Consider the following 24872-nt stretch of genomic DNA (forward strand, 5'->3'; position numbering starts at 1 on the left):
CCTTTATAGTCCTATCCAACGTTCTAAAACTTTTTTGTAGAATTATTTTATGTCACACTGAGCTAAGAGCAGAAGATTTTAACAAATATTAAGCTACAATAATGAGAAAAGTATCTAATGAAGAATGACCAAAGCATGTACACATGTATTAAAGAGAAATGTTTGCAACATATTTCTTTTATTTTTACCTGTTGTATTCATTAAGGTTTCTTCAAAACGTGGAATATTTTATTGTGATTAAAAAAATTAAATTAGTACTAAATTAAAATGCACAAAAAAGAGAGACATGTTGACTAGTGAACTTCAAACCCCCACTCTATATAGTTTTCAGAACAGTGTTAAATGTGAAGTAAAGAAAGGACAAAACACAAGATCATTACCAATCAAATGGTGCCATTTTGTTCTTTTTATTGTAAACCTTTTGCACAAGTTTCACATTTTTATAAACATAGATGATGGTATATTAGCAAGTGCATTTGACACTGTGTGCCAGGTGAAGTTTCACTTATGTGTGGCTGCATGTTGCATATGGCCATGTAGTGGGTCAGTCAGTTTTTGCAGTGTGTTGATCACTGGCGTGTGTGTGCGGTTGATTGTTTTCACAGCTTGATGTCCCCCTGTCCTCTTCAAACTGTGGAAGGCAGTAAAGATCATACAAACGTCTCGCTAAATCATCTGCCTCCTCCACCCCTTCGCAGCTCTTCTGCCAGCTCTGAGGAATGGAGTCAATGCCATAATGTGCCCCTGCGATTGCCCCTGCCATGCAAGCAATGGTGTCAGTGTCACCACCCAGAGCCAAGCTGTAGGCTATTGTCCTCTCCAGTCCTCCGAATCGCTCTGGCAGCCCATCCCGGGGCTCCAAACAATGCAGCACGCAGAAGATAGCGGTGGGCACGGACTGCAAGGCAGCGATGCCATTCCCTAACACAAAGAAAGAGTGTCAACTTCAAGAAAAACAGCAGAATGCCTTTATGAATGATCCGATCAAAGCTAATCAATAGTAATCGATACTAACCCAGTTCAGATATGACCTCCTCAATGCTCACACTGTTTCTGTCCATAAGTTCTTTCACTCTGTGCAATCGTGAGCAATATGGGAAATCTGATAAATTGAGTCTGTGGAATAAAACATAGTGAAATAAAACAGACAGTTCATCTAAAAATAAAATTTCTTTCAGAAATTACGGTTGCTTCAAACCTGTTTTATCTTCTGTGGAACTCAATAGAAGACATTTTGTAAAATGTTTTTTTGTCAATAAAATGAAAGACAGTGGGGTCCAATGTCATTTGGACAGTGTTATATTAGTTTTATTTATATACCATCATAGTATTTATTAATATTTTTAATAAATGTTTATATTTTCAGTTTTTATTTTAATTTTAGTTTAAGTTTTTGGAAATTTTGTTGTGGGACTATTTATTTATTTTTATTATTTAGCTTTAACTTATTTTTCATTTCAATTTTAGTAATTTGAGTACTAAAAGTAGTAATTACTATTTCTTAGTTCGTAGTTCTTAATTTTTCATACTATTTTCAAATAGCTTTATTTTAAAAAACTAAAATAACTTTTATTAGTTTTAGTTAATGATAACAACACTGCATGGACAAACAACAACAAACGGTTTAAACATTCATCAAAATGTCTTCTTTTAAGTTCTACTGAAGAAAGAAAGTCATTCAGGTTTGGAACAACGTAAATGATGACATACTTTTCATTTGAGTAAACTATCCATTTAAGAAACATACAGCTTAAAATTTGTTCTTTCCATGAGTTCACTTACGCTTTAGCATCAAGCTGGGCTGTTTCATCTATTTCCATCTCCTCCATTTCTGATATCAGTTTGTTGATGAATTCTTTTGGCAGAGCCAAAGCGCCTTGGAGAGACAGATGAACAGCAAGGGCCTGCAACGCTGCCCCATTGTAGCCCAAAGAGCATGAGTGTGTTAACATTGCGCCAAGCCGAGAGTACTGCCAAAAGTAAATGGAAGGACAGAATGTTAGCCTGGGACAGTCCAAATTAGCCTTTCATATTAAAGGTAGGGTGGGTGATTTTGGAAAGGCTAGCAATAGCAAGATAGCTTTGAAAGCAAGATCCCACCTTTCCTGCATAATCATGCCTCCACCAAAAAACATGAACGTGCACAGGTAGACCAAAGACTCAGCAGCGACACAATGAGAGACGGCGTTAGTGGAGAACTGAATGCAACGCTGTCAGATTATCTCATGTCTCATTCACCGGTGAGACGAAGCACATAATATTACAATAATAACGCCTTACATTCTCGCTCGGTCTGCAACAGCGTAATCGAACGTGCTCATGACATATCATGTCTGTGTGAACAGGGCGCATGGAGGTATGCAAATACATACGTTAACTGTTATCATAATGTTCGGACCGAATAATCTGATTGGTCGAACATTTTATGGTCCTACGCCTTCCAAAGATGATATAAATACATATAGACCACTTAACTTATTGATTGCTCTCGGGATGTGAAGAGACTTTCAACCAGCATAACAAAATAAAAAATTCGAGAACTGTATGTTGTTCAGTAAAAATGATTAAGAAAGAATTATGATTCACTTTACATGTTGATTTATGTGTTTTTAGCATTCTTATATAGATTTGAGTTAATTATTGATTTAATATATTAATAATAATTGATTACTTTAAAGATGTTTAGCCATCTTGAGGCCCCCAGGTTGAGAACCATTTATATGAATCCTCATTATATAAAGTCTAAAGCTATTGCTCATTCTTTTTATGAGCAATTCAAAATGTCAAAAATGTTTGAAGTGCAGAATGCTACTAGCTTAGATTCAACAATCAGATGACTATTTACCCTGCAGACATCAGCACGACTTTTGAAGGCCAGGGCAAAGGGTGCCGCTCTCATGGCACCTCCATTCCCGAAAGAACCGCGGCCGCCAAACTGAGCCTGTGCCGGCTGGAAGACGTCCTTCAGATGGGGCGACGCAAGCTTCCGCAGTACCTGTATGACACCTGAGCCGTAACCTCGCCCCGGAGCAAGGTTATACTCCTTTGCAAATCTGGAATCAAATAAGATGATCAGGAAAATCCAATACTTGCTTAAAAGGACTCTTTTAGTCATTTCCAATGATAACATACCTTCGAGCCATGTCTCGTTCATCAAACGCCATCCTGGTGAGGAGTGAATCTGCAACGCATCGCATCATGGCTGTGTCATCACTGTACTGAAGAATTCCTGGAAAAAATGTCAATTGGAAATATAAGTGTTGTGGGCTAACGGTAAGTTACACCATTGAAATATAATATTTGTAATCCCCTCCCATATTTTTAACTATTATATTATATCACCATTTGCTCTTAGGGGCTCCTAGGACGTATATATAAAAATAAGTTGTAATCTGTTAGCTTTAATAATAATAATTTTAAAAAAGCCCTTAGACATGAAAATGCCTATAGTCGAAGAAACACTCAAATTTTTAGGCTTCATTGTTTGTTTAATTGCCATCAGGTCTGAAAAAATAAAAACGCTTGTTATGAATCCCTGGGACCCCATTACCCTATACAGTGACACCTGCTGCTAAGATTTTAGCCAGATGTGTAACATCAGGCACCATGACACAGGTAAACTAAGATATGGTTAATTTTGAGATAGATTTTAAACTGTTATGGTGTATAATGTCAAGCATTTGTATTATGGATCTTATAGGAGGAGCTCGATGCCCTCCCACGGGATTCAGAAGGCTTTTCTACATCTTTACTTGAAGCTGAGCAGCTGAACAGAATTAGACATGATCTTGATCAGGTTGGAAACAAACATATTTTTTATCTCACCACTTAATATTTTTTCTGATTTACAAACCTTAAAGGGATTGTTCACCCAAAACTGAAAATTCTGTCATTGTTTACTCGCCCTCAATTTGTTCCAAATCTGTATGAGTTACTTTCTTCTGTTGAACACAAAAGAAAATATTTTGAAGAATGTTGGTAACCAAACACTTGACGGTAGCCATTGACATCTATAGTATGGGCAAAGTAAATTACTGAGAGTTCGCAAGGTTTCTCGGGGAAATATAAGTGTTGTGGGCTAACGGTAAGTTACACCATTGAAATATAATATTTTTAATCCCCTCCCATATTTGTAACTATTATATTATATCACCATTTGCTCTTAGGGGCTCCTAGGACGTATATATATAAATAAGTTGTAATCTGTTAGCTTTAATAATAATAATTTTAAAAAAGCCCTTAGACATGAAAATGCCTATAGCCGAAGAAACACTCAAATTTTTAGGCTTCATTGTTTGTTTAATTGCCATCAGGTCTGAAAAAATAAAAACGCTTGTTATGAATCCCTGGGACCCCATTACCCTATACAGTGACACCTGCTGCTAAGATTTTAGCCAGATGTGTAACATCAGGCACCATGACACAGGTAAACTAAGATATGGTTAATTTTGAGATAGATTTTAAACTGTTATGGTGTATAATGTCAAGCATTTGTATTATGGATCTTATAGGAGGAGCTCGATGCCCTCCCACGGGATTCAGAAGGCTTTTCTACATCTTTACTTGAAGCTGAGCAGCTGAACAGAATTAGACATGATCTTGATCAGGTTGGAAACAAACATATTTTTTATCTCACCACTTAATATTTTTTCTGATTTACAAACCTTAAAGGGATTGTTCACCCAAAACTGAAAATTCTGTCATCGTTTACTCACCCTCAAGTTGTTCCAAATCTGTATGAGTTACTTTCTTCTGTTGAACACAAAAGAAAATATTTTGAAGAATGTTAAAGCTCTTGGATTTCATCAAAAATAACTTAAAGGGATAATTCACCCAAAAAGGAAAATTCTGTTATTAATTACTCACCCTCATGTCGTTCCAAACCCGTAAGACCTTCGTTCATCTTCGGGAACACAAATTAAGATATTTTTGATGAAATGTGAGAGCTCTCAGACCCTGCATAGACAGCAACGCAACTGTAATGTTCCCAGGTCCAGAAACGTAGTAAGGACATCAACTTCAGTTTTGCGAAGCTACGAGAATACTTTTTGAGTGCAAACAAAACAAAAATAATTTTTTTTTTCTCAACAATTCTTCTCCCCCGAGTTACGTCTTCTGCCATTTTAGAGAGTATCACAACGCATACGCATGCCATCGCTTTGCCCTAAGTGTAAACAACGCTGATTACGCAGATTGCGTTCATGCGCACGCTTTCTCCCCCGAACGTAAACAACGCTGATTACGTCAATTACGCTCTTGGGTACTCTCCAAAATGGCGGAAGCTGTCTATGCAGGGTCTGAGAGCTCTCACATTTCATGAAAAATATCTGTTTTCTGAAAATGAACGAAGGTCTTACGGGTTTGGAATGACATGAGGGTGAGTAATTAATGACAAAATTTTCATTTCTGGGTGAACTATTCCTTTAAACTATCACTTCAGGTGAAAATACTTGTTCATAATCCATAATAACATCTCCTCCAGTCCCCTGTTGTCTTCTCACATCAAAATCCATTGACATTTGTTTAGAACTGCTTTGGACTGTTTTTGCTTGTAAACGGTGCTTGATCTATGCATATTTCTCTCCTGATTCAGCTGAGACGATGTTTTCACTGGAGAAAGCAGTATTATAAATAGAGGACTCATATTTTCGCTGGATACCATGTGGATTACTTGTGGATTATTGTGATGTTTTTATCAGCAGTTTGGACTCATTCTGACGGCACCCATTCACTGCAGAAGATCCACTGGTGAGCAAGTGATGTAATGCTAAATGTCTCTGTCACGATGAAGAAACAAACTCATCTACATCATGGATGGCCTGAGAGTAAATACATTTTCAGCAATTTTTTTTCATTTTTTGGTGAACTCTTCCTTTAATTTATTTTCACACTTACCATTAATAGCTTCCACTTTCATCTCCCACAATGGATCATTCTGAATCAGGTTAATTAGCTGATCCAGGACCTGTGAACATGTTTTATGTGGTCATTTGAGTGAACCCTCAATTTCTTTTTCACAGTCTTTTATTGTCCGTATGCCATCAAAGATCTATTGTGCTTTACTTCCTCACCAACTGGTCATCCAACATTAGAGATGCTGCAGTCAAGCAAGCTTGTTTGCGCACAGCCACAAAGTCATCATTAAAGCACTGCAGAAAAGTAGGCAGTAGCTTGGGTGTCATTATATTGAGCTGACCAATGAAAATCAGCGCTTCCACCTGCCAAGCAGTTGGACCCTCCTCCAGCTTCGCACTGTGGAGATATTGCGTGTTAAGAATGAACTAAATCCAAACCCTCTGATATGTATGTTGGGTAGAGATAGTCACCTCAGCTCACTGTGCATCTCTCTGGCCGCATCCATTTTACTCAGAGCCAGTGCTGCAGCGTGACGAACGGCACCACTCCTGTCGTTCCACATCATGTATATCAGTTTGTTGCAAAGATCCTTCATGAAAAGCAATAGTATTTTCTACAACCATTAGAGATATTAGATATGTAGACAGTTGTCTGAAATTTGCTGAGGAATTACATGGTACCTTGTTTAGTGGACTTCTGAGTTGTGCAATGCTAGTACAGGCCTGAACCCGTGTTCTCCAGTTAGCACTGTTTAACTCTTGTGCCAGAAGAGAGCGCACTAGTGTCTGGATGGGAAACACCATGCAAAAGTTTGAGTAGAAAGGATGCATTAAATTGATCAAACAGTTAGGACATTTATAATGGCACAATTTTTTTCTATTTCAAATAAATGCTGTTCTTTTGAACTTTGTATTCATCCAAGAATTCTCAAAAAAATCATGGTTTCCCAAAAAATATTAATTGGCAACATTGATAATAAAAAAACATTTATTGAGCACTATATCAGCATATTAGAATGATTTCTGAAGGATCATGTGACACTGAAGACTGGAGTAATGACTGCTGAAAATTCAGCCTTGCTATCACAGAAATAAATTACATTTCAAAATTGATTCAAATATATTAAAAAGTAAGTTTAAAGTGTAATAATATTTCAATATTGTAGTTTTTACTATATTTTTGATCAAATAAATGCGGCCTTGGTCAGCATAAGAGACTTCTTTCAAAAACTAAATTTTACAAACCCCAAACTTCTAAACAGTGGTGTATGAAAAATGATTTTATGTGAATAAGATAAACTAGTTTACCTCGTGCATGCATAAATGATATAATCTTTTACTCAAAAACTACTGAGAGTCACTCAGTCTTGCTGCTAATGTTGGAGTGAAGCATCATTGACTGCTCGTGATCTGAAGGAGCGTCTCTGAGAAGGTGCTGTGACAGGAGTCTCTGTATGACAGCTTGACTCGCATCACCGTCTATCGCCAAGCACCCAGCTGTTTGCACCTGTGCCAGAAGGGTCTGAGTCATAACATATGATGGTCATTTAGAGTCAACATCTGAGTAGAACAGATGGCTTTACCTGTGACATTAATGTTTGTTAGTAATTTAAGTTATTTTAGTTGACATTTTTTGGTTTCAGGCATTGGTATCCTTCCACAGACCCTGCTTCAAAGTGCTTCGTAGTATGTCTCTGGCGCGAGCGTTAGGTGTCCTCATGGCATACTGGCACACTGCAGCAGCCATCTGAACTCTCTTCACTGGGTCATCAAGCGCTGAGACAATGAGAGCCTGCAGGTCCTGAGGATCTGCCTTCAATTTGCATCCCTTACTATGTTGACCTGAGCAAAGAAGGAATTAGCTATCAGTTTTTGAGTAATTTTACACTATTAATACACTATTATTTATTTATTTTCTACCTTATTTAATTAATGCTTTAAAAGGGTTTGCATATTATATACAGTATGTATGTATGTATATATATATATATATATATGTGTGTGTGTGTGTGTGTGTGTGTGTGTGCATTTATTTGATAAAAAAATACAGTAAAAACAGTATTGTGAAATATTTTACAATTTAAAACTGTTTTCTATTTGAATATATTTTAAAATGTCATTTATACCTGTGATGGCAAAGCTGAATTTTCAGCAGCCATTACTCCAGTCTTCAGTGTCTCATGATCCTTCAAAAATCATTCTAATATGCTGATGTTGCTGCTCAAGAAACATTTCTTATTATTAGCAATGTTAAAAACAGTTGTGCTGTTTAATATTTTTGTGGAAACCTGTGATGAATAGAACGTAAAATACAACATTTACAGTATTTGAAATATGTATTTTTTAGTAGTGTAAAATTCTTTACTGTTACTTTTGATTAAAGGGGTCATAGGATGCCCATTTTCCACAAGTTGATATGATTCTTTAGGGTCTTAATGAAAAGTCTGTAACATAGTTTGGTTAAAATTTATCAATGGTAGTGTAAAAAACAAATTTTTTACCCTGTCAAAAACAGCTCTTTTCAGATCAAGCATGCGTCATAGTTGAATAAAAGTATGAATTCTTACTGACCCCAAACTTTTGAATAGTATATTGTATTATGTTACGATATATTTTGTATGCATTGAAAAATGTGTTTTTAGCTGACAGATTAGCCTGCTTTGCCTGGGTCAAGCTCTTCTTGTGGTCCATTAATTGCTCCCAATGCACAAGTTAAGATGGCCTCCAGCCGCACTGGGTAATTAGGGGTCACTAAGAGCCCTTTTTAGGCCCTCGATGGTCACTCTCTGCAAGGGCAACTCTAGATGAAACAAATAATGATTTTTCAAAAGGAGTTTCCATGTGAACAATCGATGCAAAACAATAAAATGTATGCAGGTATCCAAGGTGCTTTCCTGCAAATAACACACTGGATATCTATCTATAGCTAACAAATCTCAGGTAAGTCTAACAATGTTTTTTTTTCATAAGTGTATTACTTAATAAACTTAATAAAAGTGGAATTTATTAATAGACTATAAATATAACCATTGATAATAAGTTACAGTATGTGGGTGGGCTGGGGTGGGGGAGGTTAGGACGATTCTAAGGGCCCAACGATGGAGGGGGGCCCCCAAGGGGGAAACACGATTTCTACCGAGGGGAACCGATTGCGATCTCTCCCAAGGGGGACCTTCCCGGAATGCGATTGAATATGCTGTCCAGGGGGCCCAGAAACCATAGTGGCGCCCCTGTATTGCGCACAGAGCTGTGAAAAGAAACACCTACTGATGTTGCAGGCATTCCTCCGTTGATCAACTGCATAGCGAAGTGTGGAAAGTTCAGCCATAGACTGTTTGGGCATCTCAGGGTCCTGTCCGCTGAAGTCAGGAGGTCTGAGACCCTGCTTGAGGACATGGTCAATTTTGATGGGCTGATCCATCCATTGCTGTTCTCAGGGATGGGCAGTATTTCAGATACATGTATTTAAAATACGTATTTGAAATACAAAATACTATTTTGTATTTGAAAGCCTTCGGCAAAAATCAAATGTAATTTGTATTTAAATACATTTAAGATTAGTATTTTTGTATTTTCAAAATACATAAAATACTTTGTGCCAGTCAACCTCTTTATCAGGGTGCTGATTTAGTTTTAAAATACATTTTGATGTATCTTTGCCCATCCCTGGCTGTTCTGCTCTTACAGCTCTACCAGTTCCTGCTAAAGCAAATGGAAGACAGAAATGTAAACATTTGAGGCACATATGAATCTTTCAGCTTTCCATGTCACAATGACATTTTTAACTCTAATACTGTTCTTCAACTGCAAGTAAACATTCACATTCAAGATACATGTGTAAGTCTACCTGAGAAGATCTCCTGTTCAGAGACGTTCTTTGTGACAGCACGTGGATTCAAGATGTCCTGTAGCCGAGGGGCCTGTGGGATCTCAATGTGCTTGGTGGTCACAGTGGTTGCTGTCTTATTTAAGCGGTTCTGCAGATCTGTGCTTACTGGAGAGAGCACATAACCTGGTATTCTGTTAAATAAGGACAGAGACCTCAAAAATCTATACAAGTGTGGCTTAGGCCTTGGACTAAGTAGGTGTACAGTATGCACCACCCAAAAATGAAAATTCTCTCATCATTTACTCACCCGCGTGTCATTACAAACCTGTATGCATTTTATCTCCTGCGGAACACAAATAAAGAAGAATATTGGTGACCAAACGGTTTCGGTTCCCATTGACTTTCACAGTATTTTTGTCCATACAATGGAAGGGAAAACGAACGGAAACTGTTTGGTTACCTACATTCTTCAAAACATTTTCTTCTATGTTCCACAGAAGAAAGAAAATAGTGCAAGATTGGAACGACATGAGATTGAGTAAATGATGATAGAATGTAATTTTTTTTGGTGGACTATCCCTTTAAGGGTGATGTATTTAGAAATGATGAAGTAATAGTCCTGCCTGTGTTGTTTCCTCAGCTGTAATAGTTGCCCCGTCTTATTTTGTGCAAACTCCTGCCACCTGCTGCTCTGGGCTTCACAATCCTCTGTTGAGAATTCCTTCAGACAGGTGTGCACGCATTTGTTATTCTAAACACATCATACATCTTGTTTTGATCACTAAGACTCAAGAAAGGTACCTTAGTGTTCACTACAGGAGTCTGTACTGAAATTCTGCCTTCTTGGGTTAAACGAGTGATGTTGCAGGCTATTTCATTGTTCTCATGCCTCTTTATTTTCTTTAATCTGGTAACTGGTGCTAAGGGGCCTGTGGCATGAAAAAGCCAGCTAAAGTCAGCTTTTCTGTATGAAATGGCCCCCATCTCGTCCATAACTTCTTTGGAGAAAGAAAGGATCTGGCTTGCATTATTCAGAAGCTGTTTGTACAGACGGTCCTCTCTGCGCTTGCTGTGGTGCTCTGGTCTCCATTTTACATGCTGTAAATTCATGATTCCCAGTGAGGCCTTATGAGAAATCGTCTATAAAAGGAAACGATGATCAAATAGAAATTGATTATTTGATTCTTAAAGCCTGCTGGCTTAAAAACAAAAGAAATCTGGCTACCGTTTTAAACCACTACATAAAAAGAACCCATTGAAAATGATAAAGGTGCAAAATAAATAAACAAACAAATAAAAAGTAAAAATACATACACAAATTAAAATAAAAAAGTGCAACTTTGGCTATTATGAGAAGTCACCTACCGACAAACTGCACAAATCACATCAGAGCTCACGCTGAAAAGTTTTTATTATTCAAAGCAGTTTATATCAAAGAAAAAAAGAAAAGCAGTTCGCTGACAAAGGTAAAGTTACTACAGCTCTGGCAACTCTCAGATGTTGGCATAGCAACAAGACGAGCTTGTTTTGGCTGCAGAGCGACCGCTGTGGAGATTTGATTCATCCCAGTGAGTCAAATATTTTGAATCAGTTAACCAAAAAGATTAATCTACTAATTCATATTAGGGGTCTTTAGGGGCCAGTAGGTGGCGACATGATTTTATGTGTCATCATATGAATGCGTCATCATTAGGCTACATGATGCATTCACTTTGTTGTAAACAACATCTTAATAAATTGTAAAACTTTCAGTAACGTTCTTACGTCATTGTAATTGTGTCATCATTTACTTACATGCATAAACCCCCTCACTCCCCTCACGAGATTGACTTAAAAATTACGAAATAGCCTACTACAGCATTCATTATTTACTCCCGAAACAGATGTCTCTGGGAACGTGACGTCAGCAACGCAATGCATTTTGGGACTTAGGGACACAGCAGTGTTGGATTGGTGATAGACACTTTTGTTTGCTTTGTACAGCTAAAAATACGTATCAATGGTGAAAGCTTGTTGTGTAATTAGCTGCCATAATCGCACTCACGACCGGTGTTCTGACAAATAATGCTACCTATCAGATTATGCTACCAACACTGTATTTATCCTACTGTAAGGGTAGGTTTAGGGTTGGGGTAGGTGTACATGTTAATAAAGCCTCACACTTTATTAATATCATGCTGGAAGCTAAATCTGATAGGTAGCACTTTTCGCTATCGAATTATGCTATCATCTGTTTTAATGGGAGGTAGCAAAATCTGACAGGGTACAAATCGTCAGAACACCGGCGTGGAAACCGAATCTCAAATGGATTGAGATTTTTCTGCTTTCCTGCCTGGAAACAGCACCTTGGATCTCAGGTCTCAGAGTTAACAAAGCGGCGTCGCATGACTTGGGTAGCAGCAGTAAGAAGGAAAACCATTACCTTCAACAACATTTCCCGAAACACGCTTGTTCGTTCACAGCATTTTCACAAAGTTAGTTTAAGGTAAGTTATAAACAAAACACGTCTAACTTTTTGTTGTTGTTGTTTTTACCACTAGCAGTGCAAACATGGAGTTGTTGTTACACCGCTAACTTTAGGGTTCTGTCACTTTGGTCTGGTTTGGCCCTGACACTCATGTATCTTGTTTTTGTGTGAGCGTGCGGTTCGAGTTCACTTGGGTCGCGCTCGCGCGCTCTCGTCTGTGTAATAAAGCCCTTTGCTTTCTGCATTTGAGTCCTTGCCTTATCTTTACCCACAATCCTGACAAACACTGGGTAACTGGCTGAATAACTACATAACTAATTAAATCATTTGATCTTTTCTTTTTAGGCAAGCCAGCCTATGAAATGCTAGAGTGCGATCCTGACTGGGTACCATCATTGCATCTCGGGCACACAGAAGTTAAAGCAACGCTCCCTGGGCAGTTTAACTGGAATACAAGGAGACTGCAATCTGTCACAGGGGATCATGCAGCACCTGCACCACTAGATGTAGCTGGCCAGAGACTGATGGATGAAGCTGCAACAGCAGATGATGCTTCACAAATGGATGACGCAGACTCAAGTTACAACACTGCAGAACAGCAGGAATGCCATCTTTGTAGTTGCAGGCGTGCTGAAATTAACTGCTTGTTGGAGGAGAACAGGAGACTGAAGGAAGAGCTTGCTCAAAAGAAGATGGATGAGGATTCTTTTAAAGATGATGATGCAAAGGTGAAGTACTACACTGGGCTTCCATGTCTTGCGCTTCTGATGGGTGTGTTGAAACAGCTTCTTCCCTGCCTGCCACAGACTGGCCGAAAACTCTCACCTTTTCAGATGCTCCTTTCAACACTGATGCGCCTCAGGATGAATCTCCCAATACAGCACATTGCATACCTCTTCTCTGTGGACCGAAAGACTGTGTCCACCACATTCAGAGATACCGTAGGTACAATGTTTAAACATCTCAAACCCTTGGTGCACTGGCCAGAGAGACATTGCATGCAGGCCACCATGCCACATCAGTTTATAGAGGCTTCTGGCAATCGAGTAGCAGTTATTGTGGGCTGCTTTGAAATTCGCATTGAAAGAGCATCAAATCTCAAAGCTAGAGCGCAGACATTTTCCCACTACAAACACCAGCACACCCTAAAGTATCTCCTTGGCATTACACCACGAGGATCTATCTCTTTCATTTCCCAAGGGTGGGGAGGTCGTGTCAGTGACAAGCATGTGACTGAGAATAGTGGTCTTCTTAATAAACTATTGCCTGGGGACTTGGTGTTGGCAGATCGCGGATTTGACATCAGAGACCGTGTTGGACTCACGTGTGCAGAAGTGAAAATACCTGCATTCACAAGAGGACGCAGTCAGCTGGATGCAAAAGATTTGGAGGCAACATGCCGGATAGCTCACCTCAGGGTTCATGTGGAGAGGGTGATTGGATGTGTACGCACAAAGTACACCATACTAAACGGAATTGTACCAGTCAGCATGTTACTCCCATGTCAAGGTGAAGACATGACGTTCCTGGACAAGATTGTGACTGTATGCTGTGCCTTGACTAATATGTGCCCCAGCGTTGTTATAATGAAACCATAAACTATGGATGTTAAATCAATTGATCTTGATTAATCAAATCCAAAATAAAAGTTTGTGATTGATGTTTGTGTACTGTGTATATTTAAATGTGTATATAAATACACATGCATACATAAGAAATATTTACATGTGTAGGCCTATATACAGTATACACACATGTAAATATTTCTTATATATTCATATGCATGTGTATTTATATATACATAAAACGTACATTATATAAACAACTTTTATTTTGGATGCAATTAATCGATTTGACAGCCTTACATTAAACATGCTACCTATGCATAAACACCATCCATTTGTAAATTGCAGGTGGGCCTCGAGAGATTTATTTATAATTTTTAAATTGCTCAAATGTGTACGCACTGCCACCACAAACAAGGTAAGAAAATACATCAGGGAAGGTTACGTGCGGTAGCTCGTTAAGATCACTGGACCACTCTTTGAGTTCGTATGGATCGAGTTCCTTGATTGTCTTGATTTTTTCTAAGTACCGCAACTTTGCTTCCTTGTTGAGTTTTTCTTTATATGTAATCTTACACTTGATCATCGTTCGGTCCATTGTTATTTCTGTTTATTATCGCTGTGTACTAATATCCTGACAGCTGACGAGTGTGTCCCCAAACATGGCCGCAACTACCCAGAATGCAATGCGCAGTGACGTAGTTTCCCAAGCTCTATTCTTTGGAGGTAGGAAAACAATCACTTACATGCTTCATTCAGCACTAAATATAGGCTATGGGTCAGTGCATAAATTTAAAGAGAGAAAGTTGTTTGCGAAAAATATTAATTTAAAAGCAAATAAAATAGTCGGTAGACATTTTCATGTTTTAGCATTGGAGCAATTTTATTCTGCACTATTTTTTAACAGTCACTGCCATTTCAACAGCATTTCTTGACTTTCTCACATCCTTACTTCAAACATACAGGTCAGGCCATAAGGGGGATTGTTATATGATGAGTCTCTCTCAACAATGTAAGCAAATTGCCATGCAACCTTTGCTTATATAAACCAGACATCAAAGACAATTCTTGATGCCAACATACTCATTCAGTGTTCATATTCATTAGCATTAACAAAATAAAATAATAATAATAATGAAAATGACAGTTAAAATAATAATAATCTTTGTCTTTAATTATATATATATATATTCATATATATATATATTCATAAATAACTTGTTATTTATATATAACTTGTTATAAAATTATTTATTTATTTAAAAAACATTTAAGATTAGTAACAAAGGCAAAATGGCAGCTATTGAATTTATTTTCTCTCTTCTCTCTTAGAGCAAGTCGGCAGTCATAACACTATCCTTCAGTGACAACAAACATTCAATGCAAGCAATGTTTTTGACGTAAAATAGATGTGTAATGTGTTGAAAGATTTTCTTTTTTATATGAATTTATTAAAGCTGGCATATTTGTCAGCCAGCTGTTCATAAATAGTATGAAAAACTGGTTCTATTTATTGATCATTTCAATCCAGCCCTTTAATTGAAATCAAAATGTAAACAAAAACAGTCTTCAGTGCTGCACTGAATAAGCCACATTTCTAATTTTGCACATGTTAGCTGTTAGAGCAAGACGGTTCAGAGAATACACTTCATCAGTTCGGCATCAAGCAACAGCCATCAAGTCCACTTTCTGCATAGTGCAAATAATAATGTTTAACAAATGTTTTCTATCGCTGAATTAGTCAGCTTGACCACTTCAAGCCACTTTAAACCGAAGTCTCCACACAACAGGAGCCTCTCCGAACATAATATCTCCTCACCTCAGAGGAGTCCCCACAGCCCTCAGGCCGATGTACAATGAGGACTGGGAAGAAGCGGGCATCTTGGTAGTTCGGCGGGCTGTCATTAAGCGCAAGCTGACTGGTGTAAGACCTGCAGCACTGCTCATCGGGGCCGCAGCGCTCTGTAAGTGTACTACTGTGGCTCCTCCACAGTCCCACGGTGCGCCTGGAGCCGTACATGCGGCACAGCGAGAAGTGCGAGGTGTCCAGGGACAAACGGGAGTGGAAGGTGTGGCGAGAGAAGATGGAGGAACAGCTAGAGCTGATAGTCGGCCGTCTTTGCCCGCCTTCGTGTTGGCAACAGTGCTCACAGTTCTGCACCAGTGTCCCGTAGCTCTGCGTTGAGCAGCTGTCTAACAGCAATTGGTTGGAGGAGATGCTGTCTCTGTGGTTTGACCCAGAAGTCCCCAGGTTCATCAGCATGGCCTCTGAGTAGCTTGGTATAAGCTGGCGGTTTGAGCGAATGTGCCATTCCAGCTCCGTACTGTCGACCGTTTCTGCTCTTGGAAGGCCGTAGCGAGTGTTTCTCGTGGTGGCGTCGGCTTCTGGAGATGGACTGTTGTTGCTATACTCTAGTCCGAAGATTTTCTCGACTTGGTATTGCACAAACGCCGTGCGGTACTCGATCAGGACTCGCAGTGGCCAGGAGAGCATGAGGAGAGCCGCCAACCAGAAGGTGACCCGCGAGGTGTACCACGGCATTTGGTCGGGATCCACGTAAGCAATGAGGTGCTCCTTAAAGTCGACATTCTTCAGCAGCATGCCTTCGCGGGCTTCCATGTAGTCATCCAGTCCCTCGATTTCCGAGAAGAACCTGGCTCGTTGGTTGAGGTAAGCATTTTCAGGTCCTGCTCCTGTGAAGCTAAAGCACTTGGAGAAATGCAACCGTGTCGCCGCGTGACCCTCCAGTCCGCGCAAGTTGCGCGAGACGTCTCTCATTCCGCAGCAACTGTAGTCGAACTCGCCCTCGGCTACATGTGTGTTAACACGCTCGTGATAAACCTGCGTGGTTGTGTAGGCGTCTCCATTCCGGTAACGCGTTACTTGTCGAGTCCTGCGTACGAAATGGTAACTGATGGCTTTCCACCATACGCACGGTCGGGCTTGACGCATGCGCAGAACCCTGTCATACACGCTCTCAACGTTGGCCTTGCATTGTAACTCGCTGCGGGCGCGACAGTGCCAGCACTCCATAAGGTAAACGGCGTAGAGCATGAGCAGGAAGGCCAAGGGGATGTACACGTAACCATCAGAGCAAGGGCTGTCGTGGTATATCATGGCGCGACCTCCTCCTCTGAGAGAGTTCATTGAGGCTGTGAGGGAAGTACTGGAGGAATCGAAGCTCAGCTTGGTGACCTGGGTGAGCTGACACCAGGTCACGGCACCCAGGCAGCTGTACATGAGCAGCGAAAGGAGGAGGCATCGCCAGTGCGTCTCGCGGCACATAGAGGCACTTAGGGACTGCTTTATTGGCCATTGCTACAAGGAATAATGAGAAAGAGAAAAAGTAATAAACATATTGCAACCATGCGTTCACACCGCCGCCGTCGAGAGCGTCAAAGTGGCCAGAAGTCAGCGGCGCGACTTGGACGTTGAGGGCGTCGAGGAGAGTTGAAATAAGGTCAACTTTATGGTAATGAGCTATGACGGTTCGGCGGCAACCAATCGGAACGTAGAAGTCCACCGCTTGAGAGATTCCAGAGAACGCAGTCCTGTAAACTTTGGTTCTGACCACATTAGTTCCCAAGCAAAATGGAGGAGAGGTTGATTATTGCTGTGGCGGGTTTCCCAATAATCTATGACGTGTCCCTGTTTGCGTACAGGGACATACATAAAAAATGTATGCGTGGACCAAGGTGTCTGAGATTGTTGGTGTTCCTGGTGAGTTGCTGATGTGCATTAACGTTATAGAAATAATAATCTAATGATATAATAAATAATAGTATAATAGTCCCTGTTGACTTTTAAACCTTTAAATCAATTTTCCTGATTATACTTACTTAAGTAACATTTTCAATGCAGGACTTTTACTTGTATCAGAGTATTTTTACAGTGTGGTATTAGTGCTTTATACATTATGAGGTAAAGGATCTTAATACTTTGTCCACAGCAATATTTAATGAGGTTAACTTAAAGTTACCCTACTTGTGGTCAGTCTGCACAAGATCAACAAGCGTGTTTGCTTTGCGACCCCTTTAAATACAAGAGAAGCATTCGATCTACGTCAGAGCGTCCACGAATCTTTCTACAGCGTTGTTGGCAGGGCGGCCAGAGCGATTTTTGACGCGCTCGACGGCAGCGGTGTGAATGCACAGTAAGGCACACAGGCTTGCTGGGAATACTGTGAATAAGAAAACAAGAGGTAATGAATACAATACAAACCATCAGAGATTTAATGTCACTTATATGAGGAAATGATATTGGACAAAAGGATAAAATATCTTTAGATCAGTGCTGTTAACTAAAATTAAAACTATTAAACAATGTTTTTGGTAATTGAAATAAAGCTGAAAAATAACAATAAAATAATAAATATAAATATTATATGAAAAACTTAAAAAATGTATTTTGAAAAATTCAAAAATAGAAATGTTGCCTTACCAACTAACTGAAATAAGTTTAAGTTGAAGTACTAAAATGACTAAAACTTAAAAAAGAATTAAAGCTAAATAGAATAATGAAAAAAAAAAATTACTAGGGATGTCCCGATCAGGTTTTTTGTGCCCCCGATCCAAGTCATTGAATATTAAGTATCTGCTGATACTGAGTCCCGATCCGATACTTGTATATTACATTAATGTATGTTTGGTGCACACTTAAAGTACATTAAAGTTATTCAAATCAATCCACTGTATACAGAGTTGTGCAGAGGGTAAAATAAATATATGTATGATGTATGTTTGTGTATAAATATTACAAGATAAATTTATATATATGCACACACTGTATACAGACATTGGCATTTGGCAGATGTAAACATGCTAGACTTTGTAAACAGGCTTTGATAAGATAAGAAGTTGCTAAATAAAGTCACTATTTTTGTTTTCTTTGCACACAAAAGGTATTCTCATAGCTTTAAAAAATTACGGTTGAACCACTGATGTCACATATTTTAAAGATGTCCTTACTACCTTTCTGGGCCTTGATCTTGGTAGTTGCGTTGCTGTCTATGGGAGGGTCAGAAAGCTCTCCGATTTCATAAAAAAAATATCTTAATTTGTGTTCCAAAGATGAACGAAGGTCTTAAAGGGGTCATATGATGCGATTTCAAGTTTTCCTTTCTCTTTGGAGTGTTACAAGCTAACATTACAAAATCCTACTGACACCAAACTTTTGATCGGTAGATAGATTTAATATTTTTTGCTAGGAAATATCCCATATTTTAGCAGGGTTGCAAACCTCATATGTGACCTTGGACCACAAAACCAGTCTTAAGTCGCTGGGGTATATTTGTAGCAATAGCCAAAAATACATTGTATTGGCCAAAATTATAGATTTTTCTTTTATGGCAAAAATCATTAGGATATTAAGTAAAGATCATGTTCCATGAAGATATTTTGTAAATTTCCTACCATAAATATATCAAAACTAAAATTTCATTTTTGATCAGTAATATGCATTGCTAAGGACTTCATCTGGACAACTTTAAAGGCGATTTTCTCAATATTTTGATTTTTTTGCACCCTCAGATTCCAGATTTTCAAATAGTTGTATCTGCAATGGACATTCATTTGAGTCTATTTCAAATAAAGTGCAGACAATGCTCTGACAGTAAACCCTTAGGGATATATAGATCTATGTGAGAAAGTGGGGCCTGACAAGACTAAGGATTTGTTGCAATCCCTCAGTTCAGACTTAATTACTTACAGTACATCCTGGCACGAAGTCTTCAGATTATGTCTATTAAACTGGTTAACCATTTGAACATTTTACAGGTAATTCCATTTTTATGATGCTATTCCACAATTTCTGCCTTCTCTTCCACATCGTGAAAATCATAGAGCACTGTGAATCCAGGCAATGATATGGATGAAGCAAAATATGGTGGATGTCATTGCAACTTTGTCTTGTGTCTTCAATCAATGCCAGACAAAATCTATCAAATTGATTTTTTTATATTCAAAATCAAAACCTGCAGGAGAGTAGCTCAGCAATGCTTTTGTGTGCTAACTCTGGACTTGGTACACATCTTTGGCAATGCACAGAAGTTGTAAGTGGAAAAGGATCTTTGCTCCTAATTCTGAGTTTGTGGGTTTGAATCTCACTCAAGGGTGCTGAGCTTCTGAATACAAATTATGATGAAAATGTCAGTTATTACTGAAAGTTCACTGAATAAAACATACTAAGAGGCTAATTTTATTTAACTTAACTGATCCAAAATCTGAAAAGTTTGTGTTTTGAATATAAAATGGACTCAGATGATATCTGAGTTGAGAAAGTATGCTGTTGTCCCATAAGTGTCTGTACATTTCAGCAGCTAATACCACAGCTTCTGATATTTATAAGGGTTGAAAGGCTTTTAAAGAGGGGAGAGTGAGGTGCAACATCAATAATGGAAATCCCACATGAAAGAGAATACTGTGACAGAGCTAACAGTCAGCCATTCAAAAGCATACTGTAGAAAAACTGCTCTTAGCCTCACTGCTGTTGGATAAGTGAAACTTTGGACATAATATGGTTGTGATCTAAGATGCCTAAGCAGATTACATGAAACTTGATAATGACTTAAGGAATACCGAATGTGGGGCACTGATTTTGTTTGTCGGTTTACTGTGGTACCATCTCTAAAATGAAGTTTAATTTGAAGCAACTGCTCAAAATTAAAATACTAACAACAAACATTCCTTCACCAGCCTACTTGAATCCTCTTCAATAAAGTTTTTAGTTAAAGAAATTAAATGTTTTATTAAATCAAATTTGTGCAGCGTAATTAATATATTTAATAATGTGATATAGCCTAATAATGTTGATTTCACTTGATATTTTTAGACGTTATCTTTATCTACAGCAGTAAATTTGTACACTCTAAAAAATGCTGGGTTAAATATAACCCAGCGCTGGGTTAAAAAGGGACAAACCCAGCTATTGGGTTGTTTTGACCCAGTCTCTTCACATTATTCAGGTTCCTCTTCATGATCTGTCAGAAATTACACACACACACACACACACACACACACACAGTTAAACTCATGAAAGTCTGTTCTCTCAAACTTACACACACACACAACACTGAGATTCTTGCAGTTTCTTCATATTTTACAGTACAATATGCAGTACAATTTACAGTATTCTATAGTATGATTTAGTGAAAGCTTTGCTTGGACTGTTAATTTCAAATTACCCATAAAATATGTAAATCAATGACAGTAATTTGTACAAAAAAATGCTGGGTTAAATATAACCCAGCGCTGGGTAAAAAAGGGAAAACCCCAGTTATTGGGTTGTTTTGACCCAGCGGTTGGGTTGTTTTGAACCCAACCACTGGGTCAAAACAACCCAATAGCTGGGTTTGTCCCTTTTTAACCCAGCATTTTTAAAAGTGTATATATAGTAGTTTACTGCTGTAGATAAAGAATAACATCTAAAAATACCAAGTGAAATCGACGTACCAGTTTAAATTTAATTTTTAGAGAAGATCAAATCACAGTTCTGAGATTCAGCAAGCAGGATTTGTGTGAAAGATGAGCTGAGGGACATTCACAGAACTGGCAGGCCATACCAGAAGGCTTTACAAGGCAATATGCACTAATAAAATTAATATCAGAGATGCGGGTTGGAATCAGCAACAGTGGCAGGCTATTTAGCGTGATATATGAAAGGTTTTATCCAAAATACTGAGTTAAACATATCTGCTCTAACTCCCTGTGGTGAGGGTGATTCTCAAGCTAACAGGCATATAATCTTTTCCACAGTGGCAATTCCATAATTACAGCAGTGTATTACAAAGGTGTTGATCAATGCACAAATCGGCTGAGTGCAGTGAATATGACAACAGATTTAGAGCTATACCTGATCTGTTTGTCCTTCTTGGAGTCTTGTCAAATTTATTGTCATTATGGAATTTGTACATCAAGCAGTAGCATGATTTTAATACCACCACAATAATTAAAGCGTAAACCATATACAGCCTAAATTAGATTAAAGCATTGCATCCTAGTGGGTTTATTAATCTGGATCTGCAGTCAGTGATCTTTGACTATACTGCAAAGAACTCAGAGTTTCATTATGGATGATTATCAATAACTTGTGCACCATAAAGTTTATGCATCAATTGGAAGCAGAGGAATTGCTTGGGGAACAAAAACCCAGTTTCTTTTAAACAACAAATGTAAGTGAATTTACAATAACATTTTCTCAATCCCAGACATACCTTTACTGTGACCAGCCTTTTACTGGAACAAGTCAAACCACACTAAGACAATTAGAGTCTACAAGGCGTTATAATGCATAAATCCCATCTCCATGATGACTATGGTACATCTAGTAGCCTACTCATAAGACTCATCTCATACCTCTTCCAGCACATCGAGACTGGCCGGTGTCTCCGCGCCACCATCTGGGGTGCTTGGCGCTGTGTCCTCCGCAGTAGTATCAGTTTCCAGATCTAGAGACAACATCCTGCGGCAGGTGTAACATTGCAGTCAAATATGTTATCTGCTATACGCCGCTTTTCTCAATGAAACACGCTTCAACAGGACGTTGTTTTGTCCGGCGGTGCTGTGTTTGGGATGGATGCCAGGAACGTCGGGGATCCCGCTCTGGGTGTTCCCATTCAGGCAGACTGGGGGGCGGAGACCGCGGTGAGACTGCGGAGGACGGAGAAGAAAAAAAACGACAACTGCTCTCCAAAGTCTCATGGAGACCGAAGCTGATTCTTTGATTTGTATTTACTTAACTCGCTGAACTGCGCGAGATGCGATCAGCATAATTAGATAAAGATGTTGCTTGTTTTGCCATGTTTGTCATAAATATTGTCCGTGAAGATATTCAACAAATTTAACAAGAATTAACTAATTTCTAACTTACTAATTAAATATTAAGCATTTTATAGGGTATAAATGTTTTAAAAGTCAATTCCCTGCTAATATATGAACTTATTAGACAGAATAATGATAAACATAAGCCTATGTGATGATAAACAGATGTACCTACATGTATAAACTGCCAAAGTGATCAGAGGAAAGCCAGAGATACTACTCAGACATGCATTTTAAGACAATATCTCTATAATAAAGCTTCTCTTAGGATATTCTTGTTCAAATATAATTTCTGTTATCCTTTATATCAAGCCTCTTCGTCGTTGATATATTTATAAAATTATATTTATTATTTAATATTTTTTATATAAAATAAATTAATATTATAGTATATTTTAATATAATTTCGACGATAGAAAAGGGCAAATAAAATAAGGTTCTAGTGATGTAAATAAAAAGAAAATTAAGAATATATAATAAAACTAAATGCATTATTTTGTGTTATATTATATATTTATATAATTTAATAACGATGCAATCTTTTATGTAAAAAAAAGCTCTTAAACCGAAAGGCTTTTATTTTGTAATGGCTACACATAACCCGGAAATGGAGTTACGTCTGTAAACTCTACATGTGTTGGTTGTGGCTGTGCGGTTATTGTACATATTCAGTCAAATAGCTGATAGATGACCTAACTGGATTTACAATAAAGGAATATTTCCATCATTGCTGTGCTGATCACGGGCTGATTATTAATAATATTAGAAACTTGCTGGAAATGTGCATATTATCCTCTGCAAGCCAACAAGAAAACTTTCAGACTGTCAGTCAGTGAAGTGCAAGATGAAATGGCAAATTTGAGAGCTAAATCTTGAATCATTATTATTACTGACAGTCTCCTCCGAACCATTAGACGCCCTTGTGTTAATTCGGGAGCTGGGATGTTGCGGCGTCCCAAGCCCACGGACAGCGAGGCGGATCTGCTCCGGGAGCAGCAGGAGCTTCTGGCGGCGGGCGGTCAGTCCACTGTCGCTGTAGCGAAGCGCCCTGATAAACGCAGAGGAGACGCTGCCGCAGCTGATGCACAGGATCAGAGAAACCAGAGAGATGTTGTGACTATAGAAGGTAGGTTAGACATTTCTGAGCGTTCTGTCAGTTATCTTTAAACATTTCTTTCTTGAACAAATTGAATGATGAGTTTCATTAGACCTGCTTAAATAAGATCAGGCTGATATAAAACAAACTTATATTAACCTTGTACTGAAATTATTTAATCTACACCTTCAGATCTTCCAGATGAGCTTCCCACCTTGACCCCTGCACCTCCAAAGAAGTCACGCTTCAAACAGGAGCGGGTGCGTTTTGAAGATGAGGACCCAGGAGAGCGACTGGACAGACATGATACCCACATCAGTGCTGTCCTATCTAGAATCATTGTGAGTCACATTTATTACAGTGTTCCTGTTGTTTGACTGAATGTCAACATGCCAGTGCCATGCTTATTGTTTATGTCTTCCTAAAGGAGAGGGACACGAGTTCAGTACCTGTGTCGCTCCCGTGTATCACAGGCACTGCTTTCCCTAAAGTCTTACATAGATCTGTAATGGAAAGTGAGGTGAGCAAATATTATACATGCATACAAATCCCTCCCAGCTTGTTTGTTTCTCTGACGTTTCTGTATTTCTCACTGCGCTTAGGGGCAGGAAAGAGCTCCTAAAGGAAGAAAAAGTATTTTTGCACGTCAAATTGCAGCACAAAGGGCTAAGAATGAAGATGTTCAGTCTTTAAATTGTTCAGAGACTAGAGATCAGTCTTCTGCATCTAGACATGTGAGCTTCTCACCATTGGAGAATATGGAGACTGAGCGACCTGAGTCAAATGTAATGGGTAAGTGCTGTCACATTCTACAAAGTTTTTCATGGTTAACTAAAGCATGCTTGATTTCTGATTGGGCTTCTGTTACAGACCGTGTTGGTGGCCCTGTGCTACTTACGGGTCAAGGACTTGGGATTGCAAATAGTGCCATGGAGACAATGAAAATCCATGAGGAGAATCAGACAAAGTTGCAGGCGATGTCCCAGAGTGAGATCCTGGAGGAACAGAGGAAGCTGCTGGCACAGCTTGGTAAGCTCAATATCTTTCACTGACACTTCTTCACTTGATGCCAACCCTGAAACAACATACAGAACTACCAAATTTTGCTATAAGTTTGATTGCAACATATAATAATTGCTGTTAATAGTGTTCATCGTCTGTTTGATTACGTCTTTAATAGATTTTTCCGTACATTTCTGCCATATGTACATTAACTGACATAGTCACCACTGATAAGCTACTA

The 24872-nt window shown here is 38.7% G+C and overlaps 4 protein-coding genes, 1 long non-coding RNA gene and 1 pseudogene across 5 annotated transcripts in view; 3 read left to right on the plus strand and 3 right to left on the minus strand.

Moving 5' to 3' along the window:
* Positions 1-396: 396 nt before the first annotated feature.
* Positions 397-3224, minus strand: LOC107719508 (poly(ADP-ribose) glycohydrolase ARH3-like). Its single transcript, XM_016526925.1, has 5 exons — positions 3133-3224; positions 2846-3053; positions 1783-1970; positions 1016-1116; positions 397-921 (listed from the first exon to the last, which is right to left on the minus strand). The coding sequence occupies exons 1-5, from the start codon at positions 3198-3200 to the stop codon at positions 545-547; spliced, it is 942 nt and encodes a 313-aa protein (XP_016382411.1). The 5' UTR covers positions 3201-3224; the 3' UTR covers positions 397-544.
* A 797-nt stretch (positions 3225-4021) lies between these two features.
* On the plus strand, positions 4022-4603 carry LOC107719511 (uncharacterized). The gene is made up of 3 exons (XR_001637521.1): positions 4022-4084; positions 4314-4426; positions 4512-4603. It is a non-coding gene; the product is annotated as an uncharacterized LOC107719511 (long non-coding RNA).
* Positions 4604-5123: 520 nt separating this feature from the next.
* On the minus strand, positions 5124-10794 carry LOC107719489 (HEAT repeat-containing protein 4-like; annotated as a pseudogene).
* Positions 10795-12505: 1711 nt separating this feature from the next.
* Positions 12506-13749, plus strand: LOC107719510 (uncharacterized). Its single transcript, XM_016526927.1, has one exon. It carries the CDS (start codon positions 12514-12516, stop codon positions 13747-13749), a length of 1236 nt encoding a protein of 411 aa, XP_016382413.1. The 5' UTR covers positions 12506-12513.
* A 1732-nt stretch (positions 13750-15481) lies between these two features.
* Positions 15482-22173, minus strand: LOC107719509 (transmembrane protein 151B-like). Its single transcript, XM_016526926.1, has 2 exons — positions 22069-22173; positions 15482-17035 (listed from the first exon to the last, which is right to left on the minus strand). The coding sequence occupies exons 1-2, from the start codon at positions 22171-22173 to the stop codon at positions 15482-15484; spliced, it is 1659 nt and encodes a 552-aa protein (XP_016382412.1).
* A 944-nt stretch (positions 22174-23117) lies between these two features.
* The window catches only part of LOC107719490 (RNA polymerase II-associated protein 1-like), a 26953-nt gene continuing 25198 nt past the window's right edge, over positions 23118-24872 (plus strand). Inside the window, exons 1-5 of the mRNA XM_016526909.1 lie at positions 23118-23659; positions 23822-23970; positions 24057-24149; positions 24232-24421; positions 24500-24658. Of these exons, the coding sequence (XP_016382395.1) occupies positions 23476-23659; positions 23822-23970; positions 24057-24149; positions 24232-24421; positions 24500-24658 (775 nt within the window). The 5' untranslated portion in view covers positions 23118-23475. The remainder of the gene's footprint in view (positions 23660-23821; positions 23971-24056; positions 24150-24231; positions 24422-24499; positions 24659-24872) is intronic.

This window comes from Sinocyclocheilus rhinocerous, unplaced genomic scaffold (assembly GCF_001515625.1).
Source record: "Sinocyclocheilus rhinocerous isolate Xijiao unplaced genomic scaffold, SAMN03320098_v1.1 scaffold1234, whole genome shotgun sequence".
Classification (NCBI taxonomy): Eukaryota; Metazoa; Chordata; class Actinopteri; order Cypriniformes; family Cyprinidae; genus Sinocyclocheilus; species Sinocyclocheilus rhinocerous.

What these genes read in the sequence shown, in the direction of transcription:
- LOC107719508 (XM_016526925.1), bottom strand. Translation starts at nt 3,200, where the DNA reads ATGATGCGATGCGTTGCAGATTCACTCCTCACCAGGATGGCGTTTGAT. An exon ending in GTCGTGCTGATGTCTGCAGG is followed by an intron (nt 1,971 to 2,845) that starts GTAAATAGTCAT and finishes TACTTTTGGCAG; the next exon opens with TACTCTCGGCTTGGCGCAAT. An exon ending in GCCCAGCTTGATGCTAAAGC is followed by an intron (nt 1,117 to 1,782) that starts GTAAGTGAACTC and finishes TTTATTCCACAG; the next exon opens with ACTCAATTTATCAGATTTCC.
- LOC107719509 (XM_016526926.1), bottom strand. Translation starts at nt 22,173, where the DNA reads ATGTTGTCTCTAGATCTGGAAACTGATACTACTGCGGAGGACACAGCG. An exon ending in GTCTCGATGTGCTGGAAGAG is followed by an intron (nt 17,036 to 22,068) that starts GTATGAGATGAG and finishes TATTCCTTGTAG; the next exon opens with CAATGGCCAATAAAGCAGTC.
- LOC107719510 (XM_016526927.1), top strand. Translation starts at nt 12,514, where the DNA reads ATGCTAGAGTGCGATCCTGACTGGGTACCATCATTGCATCTCGGGCAC.